General features: G+C 31.0%; 1 protein-coding gene across 5 annotated transcripts; it reads right to left on the reverse strand.

Moving 5' to 3' along the window:
* Positions 1-621: 621 nt before the first annotated feature.
* On the reverse strand, positions 622-10,788 carry LOC123704411 (transcriptional repressor protein YY1-like). 5 transcript variants are annotated; one of them, XM_045652797.1, is made up of 12 exons: positions 10,525-10,788; positions 7,744-7,846; positions 7,269-7,368; positions 6,060-6,168; positions 5,777-5,835; positions 5,218-5,352; positions 4,372-4,458; positions 3,864-3,965; positions 3,400-3,501; positions 2,650-2,770; positions 2,136-2,255; positions 622-1,545 (listed from the first exon to the last, which is right to left on the reverse strand). In XM_045652797.1, exons 2-12 carry the CDS (start codon positions 7,831-7,833, stop codon positions 1,416-1,418), a joined length of 1,155 nt encoding a protein of 384 aa, XP_045508753.1. In that variant the 5' UTR covers positions 7,834-7,846; positions 10,525-10,788; the 3' UTR covers positions 622-1,415. The 5 variants fall into 5 exon arrangements, with proteins under 5 accessions (XP_045508753.1, XP_045508751.1, XP_045508750.1 ...); XM_045652795.1 differs by having other exon boundaries at positions 5,777-5,838; XM_045652794.1 differs by having other exon boundaries at positions 6,060-6,183.
* Between the last annotated feature and the right edge of the window lie 217 nt (positions 10,789-11,005).

Genomic DNA, 11,005 nt, shown 5'->3' on the forward strand with positions numbered 1-11,005 from the left:
TTTGTAACCTGTGCTAAAACCAAGGCATTTGATAATTTTGCTATTCTGTACTAGGCCAAGATAGTGTTTTTTAATTTTTCTATAAATTTGCTATTTTTAACAGCCAAAAAGTTTGCAAATATAATAAATATGAACCACGAAAGAGTCAAATGATAAAATCTTTAATGATCTATGAAACTGTGGTCTTTTATAATAAAACAAATCATACATTACAATATAATATTTTCAATTTACCATTGTTATGTACAAATTACTTTTTACAAGTACATCCTGTATTCATAACTATCACATGATAATGTGTGTCAATAATGTATGTAATTATAAATTGTAGTATTTTTAATTTTATTCTTTATTGACACATATCATTTGATACCACAGTTATATTAAAAATCTATTATTCAATTTGCATGTTACATCCCTGTACTAATGTCCATAATGTTTCAGGTTTAAATTTTTGGGACTCGTTAGAACATACAATAAAACTTGTAAAAAATAAAGGAAAATATTGAATTAAATCGTTAACTATATGACTTCAAGAACTGAAATAAAACTTAGAAGTGTATGAAAACAAATTATCCAATTAGTATTTGCTTGTAAGAGTGTCACTTATAAACAGATACAAACTTATTATATTTGAAAAGTCAGACACTTCATTTCAAACTTATTCAATTAAAAATGTGTATTAGCTGTGTGATCATAAGGAATTTTCTAACAATTTAGTTCTTTTCCCTGTTATAGAATATCTAATACCAAGGATTGAACAAAGTTACTAAACCTTGTTTACAAAAAGTCACATGCAAATTAAATAATGCTAAACACAATTCAGTAAAAACGCCATACAATCAATTCTGGCCCCTACGCACCCAGGTAAAAAGTTAAAATCCTGCATCACAAACTATGATAGTTATTGCAAAATGTTTTCAATTACTAATAGTTTAAAGTCCACATTTTGTACACACACTACTGTATCAGTCCTTCCATATTTAGTTTACACTAAGTTCTGTTACTTTACACCACTTTTGGCTGTACTTTACAGTTATTACCAACTTTACCATCACTTTACACCAACTTTTCCATCACTTTACACTTTCCTTTTGTCATTTTCAAGTTTGCTGTAATGTTACACCACTTGCAGTCACTTTACCGTTACTAAGTTGGTGTACCAACTTTGTAAACTCCTTACAACAACTTTACTTTCACTTGACCATCACTTTAAAGTGACTTTCCAACTTTGCTGACTTCTAGTCACTTTACAGCAACTTCTGGTCACTTCAACCCAACTTTCCTACTACTTTAATTTACTTTGCAGTCACTTTACACTATTTTTAGTCACTTCACTTTCCACTTTATTGTCACTTCACTTAACACTTCACACAGTCCGTGTGTCACTACACATACACACACGAGGCCGTGGCTCATTCGTGCGTGTAGAAGATCAGCTGCGGGTTAGAATCGTCCGGGGACATCTCTAGTTGAACATATTGAGGTGTTGTTCGCGCTGACTCGTAATTTGCGCCGCCGTTGCGTGATAGCGAGTTTCTTGATCTGGGAAAAGTTATGTTTATAGTTATTTTTATTTTTAAAGTATATTCTTCAAGCTTGCTGCTTTACAGAGTTATTTTTCAGGGTTCAGTAAAATTGAAACAATGTGTATGTTCTACTAGTTAAAAAAATATACTTAATTATAAGACAAAGGTATACAAAAGTTGCCTGGCAAAGATTGCTTTTATGTAATATGGCCATAGTGCACTTATTTAACATGATTAATGTTTCTCTCTTCTTTCTTCTTTGTTTTGCGTGTGTAAAATAAAGGTAATTGTAGTATAAAATACAAAAAAAAAACTTTTTATTAAAACGAAACAAATACCACTAAGTCTATAAGACTAATTTAAAGATATATACAAAGCCACCCATACTAGTACTATATATGCGAAAGTAGTAACTCTGTCTGTCTGTCTGTCTGTTACTCAATCACGCCTAAACTACTGAACCAATTTGCATGAAATTTGGTATGGAGATATTTTGATAACCGAGAAAGGACATAGGTTACTTTTTATTACGAAATATGTACCACGGGTGAAGCCAGGGCGGACCACTAGTATTAAATAAACATTTAACAAAAAAAATAAACTTACTTCGCCTTCGCATGTGTTAGTATGTGCGATTTCAAATTGGTGCTCTGTGCAAATTTCTTGTTGCAACCGTCGAACGGACAGACGTACGGCCGGTCGCCCGTGTGTATGCGTACGTGAGTTCTGAAAGGGGTATTTTACTTGATTAATATAAATATTATAAAAAAAATAGCTGTAAAAATGACAATAAAAATGTAGATTTTGTAACAGATTGGAAATAGAAGAAAACAGAAGAAAAAAACTATAAATTCTTAGTAATTAACAGAAATGGAAATAGAGACTAGAATAATAATTATAATATTCTGTATGAACTAAAAAAATATGAAACACACAAGCAATAAAATCTATTTCGGATTCTGCACATATGTCTGTTTTTTTTAGACTTTCAAAAGGCTTGTCCATTTTAAATCTTTATTTTTACCTCTGTATTTCAGCTCGATTTTTTTCATCAAAAACACTGAAAATATATTGCACAAATTTAACATTACTACTACATGTAATTATAATAAGTACATACCTTAAATTAAAATCTAACGAAAACCTCTTCCCGCAGCCTTCAAACGTGCACTGAAAAGGTTTCTCGCCCGTGTGCACTAGTTGATGCCGTTTTAACTTTGAACTTTCTACAAACGCTTTCCCTGAAAATTGAATAAAACAATGAAATACTTAGATATTAGAAGTGTAGATAATACATATATAACTACATATATAACTTTTAACACTACTTGCTAAAAGTGCGATCTATTTTTTAAACTAATTATAATGTAGTAACAAAGACATGTTCATTAGTGGCCGAGTTGGTCAGGCATCCGCCCCGGAATGGCGCGAAAGGATGCGGGTTCGAGTCCCGCTGAGTGATAGAATTTTTTCTATTCTTTATAAATTTATATAAAGTCATGTTATTCACAAATCATAATTGAAGAACAAATATTAATGACTTGTTAAAATGTTATCGCTCCTCCTAACATTTCAACATGCATTGTCAATTCTTCAACAACAATTTGGATTCAACTTTAAGCTTTAGCATAATAATAATTATATGATAAACCAGCTGTGCCCAACGGTTTTACCCGCAGTGCTCCGCTCCTGTTGGTCTTAGCATGTTTATATAATATAGCCTATAGCCTTCCTCGATAAATGGGCTATTCTAACACCGAAAGAATTTTTCAAATCCGACCAGTAGTTCTTGAGATTAGTGTGTTCAAACAAACAAACTCTTCAGCTTTATAATATTAGTATAGATATTAAATATAAATTATAAACATACCACACTCCGCGCACACATGCACTCTCGGGCCATGTGTGTGTAAGTGTTTCCTCATCGCCGAGTTGTCTCTGAACATTTTAGCACATCCCTTGTGCGGACAGGCTGCAAATATAAATGTATTATTAATAATAAATAATTTTAATTATAATTCTATTTTTTTACATTTAAACAAAATTATACTATGACAAAAAAGATACAATATTTTTAATCAAATTAATTGCTAGGAAAAAGTGCAAACTATATTAAAAAAGAGTGTGATGGATGTGTATTGTGTATGTGTTGTATGACGCGAATACTATTCAATTGATTACAATGAAATTAAGCACACATATAGAGGGTAACTTGGATTAACACATAGTATAGGTTTCATCCGGGAAATCCCACAGGAACGGGAACTATGCGGGTTTTCCTTTGAAAACGCGGCCGAAGCCGCGGGCGGAAAGCTAGTAATCAATATTTTTCACCTATAGTCCGATCAGAAGATTCCGGCGACGGTTTCTTCAATCTAATCTTGTGTCCTGGCCTCGCGAACTCCGCCAGTTGCTTTGGGTCCGATAGATCTAAGCCTGAAATAAATAATAGCATTGTAAAGATATTTTTGTATGACCTGATTCGCATATTATGTCATATAATATGTAAATTTTTGAAGTGAAACTTCTTAAGGCGCGTTGAGAGTGAAATTTCATAGTCGATTCATGAAGTAAGACGACGATTTTGGCATCGTTAAATCTGCCAAACAAGTTTCACTTCTGAAACGTGTGCTCGGCATACACGCTCTATTTTTTTTTTTGTTGCATAGTCCATTTATAAAGACTATAGGGTATAACATCACGCTACAACACATAGGAGCGCCAAGGAAAAGAATGGAAAGACTAGAAAAAATAAATCATTTTGTTATCAAAGTTGTATGGGCAAGTTAATAACGTATTACAAAGTTGTATGGGCAAGCATGGCAACAGATACCCTACTTACCTGGCATTGTGTCATTGCCGAGTACCGTCTTTTTGCCTGTCATGTATTCCGTATAATCGGGGTCTGGTTCAGGGTTCGATCCGTCATCTGAAAATAAATAATAAGACCCTTAATTAAAATGTAGAAAATATACAAATTAACAATTTATTTACCTAACAATAAAAACTTTATATTATATTTCACGCCAACACATAACACATTCACAACACAAGAAACTGAATCGAATTTGGTGCAGTCGTTCCGAAGTTATGTGCGTTCAAACTATTTTTTATCGCGCGTTATAACTTTTATTTTTTTTAATCATTCCTTTTTTATATCTACTAGCTATGACCCGCGGATTTACCCGTATTGCTCCACTTCTATTGATCTTTAATATAACCTAAATGTTGACCCAAACTGTTAGTAATATTCATGCGAAATTTGAAGTAAATCCATGCACTTTTGATATTGAGTTTTTGAGTTTAGCCCGTACAAAGTTACAAACAGACAAAAATTCTAAATACTTATACTAATTTTTTTTTCTTCAATATCAACTCAAGTTGGATCGAACTGCACATGGTGTGCGAATTTTATTATAATCGGTTAAGTGGTTTAGGAGTCCATTGAGGACAAACATTGTGACACGAGATTTATATATACTACTAGCTTACCGCCCGCGGCTTCGCCTGCTTTCTCTAAAACGATTTGAAATTTAAACTTAATCCTATCTCTCAAGTTGGATCGAACTGCACATGGTATGCGAATTTTATTATAATCGATTAAGTGGTTTAGGAGTCCATTGAGGACAAACATTGTGACACGAGATTTATATATTATATTAAAATGTGTATATTACATCTTTCTTACCATCATCCTCTCCCGTAGCCCACATAGTGACAGAAAACTCCCCTTCCATAGTCTTTATTTGCACCTGCTTTTGTTCCCACCGTCTCGCCGTACCGCGATTCGTGTTGTTTTCCATCAAACCCATTGACACTTCGCCTGCAAATTAAATAAAAAGGTTAAAAAGTAAGAAAAATATATATTATATTATCACTACATAGTATAAAACAAAGTTGCTTTCTCTGTCCCTTTGTATGCTTAAATCTTTAAAACTACGCAACGGATTTTGATGCGGGTTTTTTTTTAAATACATATATTTTGTAAATTTCTTGTTTCACCGATTGAAGTAACATTTTATGTTTTTAATTTTAATATTTATATAGTAAACTAGCGGTCCGCCCCGGCTTCGCCCGTGGTACATGTTTACGTTTTCTCTACATAAGAACCATCCTCATACTTCAAGGAATATAATAAAAAAAGAATTAACGAAATCGGTTCAGCCGTTCTCAAGTTATGCGCTTACCAACACATTTTGGGATTCATTTTTATATTAAAGATGAAATAAAATATATTATAAACTTACCAATCGGCATCAAATGTTGAATATTGCTATTTGTATTAACTCTAGGTCTGCCGCGACCTCTGCTGTGAAAAAACATTTCAATTAAAAAAAATACATTTGAATAATGGTCTCACAGAATCTCAAAAAAATTTATGTTTACAAAAAAAAAAAAAAAATAGCATTTAAATTAAAACCTAACGCACAATAATAACATTAAGCTCACCTACAATTTTTTTACAAGTTTACAAAAAAAAAAATCCAGCATTTACACAGAAACCTAACACCATACTTTAAAAAATCTCACCTATTGCTAGTGGACGCTGGCGTATACACAGAATCGTAGCTAACTTCGCTCGTATTATGCAATACCTCCTCCCCGGGCATGCCTGGTAGTATCACCTCCTCGCTGCCCACTGAAATTTTATAGTCTGTCAGCGATGCCGACAAATGTATGAGTTTTGATTGATGATGATGAGTTATGTGTATGTAAAAGACACTTATGTTACACATACAGAAAAATTAACTAAAAATTACACTATATCATGGAAGATTTTAAAAGTTATAATGGTATGTTAAGAACATATCAACAGAAATTTTATCGACTGTCAGCGATGCCGACAAATGTATGAGTTTTGATGGTGATGGTGATGGTGTTAACATGACATGTTTATGATTTAAACATATTTCTACAGAAAAATTAACTAAAGATTACACTTAATTTGGATGATTTTACTAGTTATGATGGTATGTTAGGAATATATTAATAGATAGAAATTTTATGGTCTGTCAGCGATGCTGACAAATGAATGGATGAGTTTGATAATAATGACTTATTTATGTAACAGACACATGAGAAAGCAAAATACATGATTATAAAATAATGATTGAGAAAAATCTTACTTATATACTAATAAGTGACGTTTTGTAGTCTGTCAGCGACGCCGACAAATGTATGTTTGTTTTTTGATGGATGAAAATATGAGACTTATATGAAAAAGACACAATAAGTAAAATACATTATTATAGAACATTGATGGTCAAATGCGTACTTATATTCTACTAGGCATATTTTATAGTCTGTCAGCGATGCCGACAAATGTATGGACGAGTTTTATGCATGATTATGATGTGTATCAACATTGACAATAACTGCATGGATGATAAAATGAAACGAAAAATCACCACATAGTATAAAACAAAGTCGCTTTCTCTGTCCCTATGTCCCTTTGTATGCTTAAATCTTTAAAACTACGCAACGGATTTTGATGCGGTTTTTTTTTAATAGATAGAGTGATTCAATAGGAAGGTTTTAGTATATAATTTATTATATTTTAGACAAAGCGAAGCCGCGGGCGGTAATCTAAGTAGATAACATAATATGTAATTACAAAGTAAATGTATGATTATTTAATTTTATAAATATGAAATGTATGTTACTATATTATTGTATCTCTACAGCGCCAGCGCTCACAAAATATATGATGAGCTGATGAAGATAAAATATTATACTAACCCTCTTCCAAATGCTGCATGCCAATAACCTGTTCCTCCACCTCTTCATATTGATCATCTGTTATGTATTCCTCATATTGTCCAGTTTCTATTTCTTCATACTGAAAAAAATACAATGGTTTTAAGTGTAAGTTCTCGTTCTTTTTTTATTAAAATTAGATTGAATACATTTTAAATAAGACAAATAATAGATGATAAAATAAACCGTGGCCTAAACCAGTTATGGTAGGTAATAAGTTGTTTAAGATTATTTTGCTATTTAGGAATATAAAATACCAACTATCCTTACATAAGTCTGTACACGAAAGAAAGCTACCACGCAAATGACTTAATTCAAAAAAATCTCTTAAACAACTTTTCTAATTTCTATCCATTTTAATAATTCACTGACATTCTCAAAAACTCTGGAAACCTATATATCTTTATTATAATTGAAGCTGGGAGGTACTCAATTTCTAGCATATGTTTCAACTTACCTTAACGCCAACCTGATCATCATTATCTATCTCCACCATTGAGCCGTGCGTGTTGATTTCAACCTCGCACATTATCTCTTGGTTCATCATCTTGGCTGGCTATCTGGAATGAAAATCTATATTAGTGCATTCGAAAAGATTCTATGCAATGTTCTAATACTAAACAACACTCAATATAAGTTTTCGTTTACACTAAAATATCACGAAAGAATGCTCTATCTCTATCTTTAAGTTTGTTTGATGTAAATGCATCATAAGACTTCAAAAAGAATGAACTAGGTTCTGAATCAGAAAACTATGTAATATCCAACAATAGGATCTTAGATTGATATTACCAAGATTAATATCTTGGAAAAATGTGAAGGGTTCATTTTCTGTTTGTCAACAAAACTGTAAAATTTAGTAAAGGTAAAAGAAACTGTTAATTACCAAATAGGAATGAAAACATTGCTTGAATTGTGTGTTGATGATGATAATATTACACGAATTGTTTGTTTTTATTCTACATTTAAATAAATATCAAGGTCGGAAAATTATTTTCGTTTACGACTACACTCAATTTTAATTATGATAATTTGGAATACAAAAAAAAACATGAAAAATATTAAAGTTAAATAAAAATATGAACAGAAGATACTTCTAGAATCTAGATGGAGTAAATTGTGGCAATTGCCTTTTTAATTGTATGAATTGGTTTGCTATTACATTTAAATAATATATAGTTTAAATTTGGTTTAAATCAACTATAAAATATGCCAAAATAAGATAAGCTTGGGTTATTATTGTATTGTTAAGTATAAAAGTTTGAATTAAATCTGTCCATTTAAAATGGTTCAAAATTGAGTCTTATGGAGTCTGTTTTATCTATACTAATATTATAAAGCTGAATAGTTTGTTTGTTTGAACATGCTAATCTCAGGAACAGGAACAGGTCCGTTTTGAAAAATTCTTTTGGTGTTAGATAGCCCATTTATCGAGGACGGCTATATATCATCACGCTAAGACCAACAGGAGCAGAGCAATACATTTGATACCGCGGGGAACAGCTAGTTTATTATAGAATAAATTTATTTGTCCATTTATGTGTTACAATTACACACATGCAAACATACATGCGAGCTAATAAAATCATGTTAAGAATGATATCTGTTAATATATTATTGCTTGAATAACATAAACAGGTTTAGAATGTAGCTATAATAAATGAAATAATTTATATATAAAACTGTTTAAAATAATACAGTTAGTTATGATGATTATGTATTTTAGGAAATTTTTGGATATATCTGTAATAAAAAATTCAAAAGATGCATGAAAGAAGGTATTAAATGTGTTGCATCATTGATAAAGGCTCTTCTACAATAAATTACACTTTCTTTTACATTTCACTATTTGCAAAATTCAACACTCAAAGTAATTCAATGAGAAGTCATATTTTTTTGTATGTATAGTCTGTGCCTAATGGTATGGTCAACAAACTAAGTTCACACATATGTATGTCAATCTGTTCTATGTGGAAGACGCAAACTGAAATTATTAGATAAATTTATATTTTATCTTTTACTTGAATATGCAATTAAATTGAAATCATTTTTTAACTAATTTTTTAAAATTCTCATCATACAGAAACATATCATAAATTTTAATTTTGAACTGTTAATTTATTTGCATACATTTTCAAGTTGAAGTTATTATCCTTCTTGAAGATTTAAGTTCATAAAATATTACAATTGTGAAGTTGTGATAAAGTAAAATTAATAACTTTGCTTGATGTAGGTACCTATATTATGAAACTATGTTGTATTTTCTATGTAGGAAATAAATTTTAGGTATACCTTACACAATAATATTAAACTACACATTGTAAAATCATGAAGGATAAACTGTAACTGGATATATACCTAGACAAAGTACATAATTTTAAAAATATTTTTCTTAGTTTTTTTTTACACAAATGAAAAAAAGTTTGTTTTTATTATAATTTTAGTTAGTTATTTGTAATGGAAAACACTTAGAAATGTTATTTTAATTGCCTCGTACATAGTTAATTAATTATTGTTACATTTGTTAAAGTAGTTTTCCTGTTTCTTTAATATACATTTGTTTCAATTTTTTGTATTTTACGATTGTAAATTGACTACCGTTAAATTTAGTGTCGCGATATTTTGTTGTTTTATTATAGTAAAAATGTTTATTTATCGTAAGTAAGAAAAAGGACGGCAAAGTTTCAAACTTTCGTAAGTAAATATTTTTCAAATTACCTTATAATAAATACATCAGGAAATTCGTTCTTACGATATATTAATTATTATTGTTGTTAACTGCTATAAGCATACCTTATTTTTATTTATAGAGCTTAGCTTATACCTACAGTTTGTTTTTGTAGATAAGAACTATGGGCGTCGCACTTTACGATTTTAACTTGTAGATATCGCATTACAAATTCACATTCATGCGTAATTTATTGATGCCGTATATTCATTGATTGTTTCTACATAATTATAAGCACATTATATTGTATAAAACACAACATTTATTCGTAAAAACAGCAATTGTTCCGGGCAGGTGTGCCTCCGCTCGCGACCGGCCGGGTCAATGAATGATTTTCCTGATTAATTATATAAAACGACCACGCCAATACTTCGTGAGACATAGCTCCCGTTCTATGACCTTCATTTTGTCACCTCTACATCCCATCTCAACACGTAATTACATAGAAAATATGAAACACTTGTTATGATATGTCAAAAAGTAAGATTGTTTTCGGTAGAAGTAGTTTACCTTTATTTAGCATATAACAAAAGCTGAACGGCCCCCTGGACACCAATATGGACTGCTGCGTAGGCACGGAATTTTTTCGGGTAATTTTCACTGCAATCTACGTTATACACTTCAGTGAAAAAAAGTTCAATATTTAGCCCTTAAAAATATTTGAAATTTACGCGAAAATGTTTATAAAATATGTCCGACTAAACATGGCGTCCAAAGATGTCCGACCAAATTCAATATGGCGAAACAAAATGGACGCCCGCTCGTACCGCTGCCAATGAGAAGAAAAACAGCCACACTGGGAAATCAAAGAAAAAAATAATTAATTGACAGTGTTGCCATAAAATATTCAAATTTTTGGGAGGATTTTTTTCAGGAAAACTTAGGTTTATACAATTATTTTGGTTTAAAGCTTTCTTACTGAAACACGTTAGGTAAGCTAAAGTGAAAATAAATTGATGAAAATTACAAGAGTTTTTATAAAATTTATACT

This window comes from Colias croceus, chromosome 29 (genome assembly GCF_905220415.1).
Source record: "Colias croceus chromosome 29, ilColCroc2.1".
Taxonomy (NCBI): Eukaryota; Metazoa; Arthropoda; class Insecta; order Lepidoptera; family Pieridae; genus Colias; species Colias croceus.

Excerpts from the sequence above, each read along its gene's own strand:
- LOC123704411 (XM_045652792.1), bottom strand. The coding sequence starts at position 7,833 with ATGATGAACCAAGAGATAATGTGCGAGGTTGAAATCAACACGCACGGC. Across the intron at positions 4,459-5,217 it reads GGCTACGGGAGAGGATGATG|ATGACGGATCGAACCCTGAA; the intron begins GTAAGAAAGATG and ends ATTTATTTTCAG. Across the intron at positions 1,546-2,135 it reads CTAACACATGCGAAGGCGAA|ATCAAGAAACTCGCTATCAC; the intron begins GTAAGTTTATTT and ends AACTTTTCCCAG.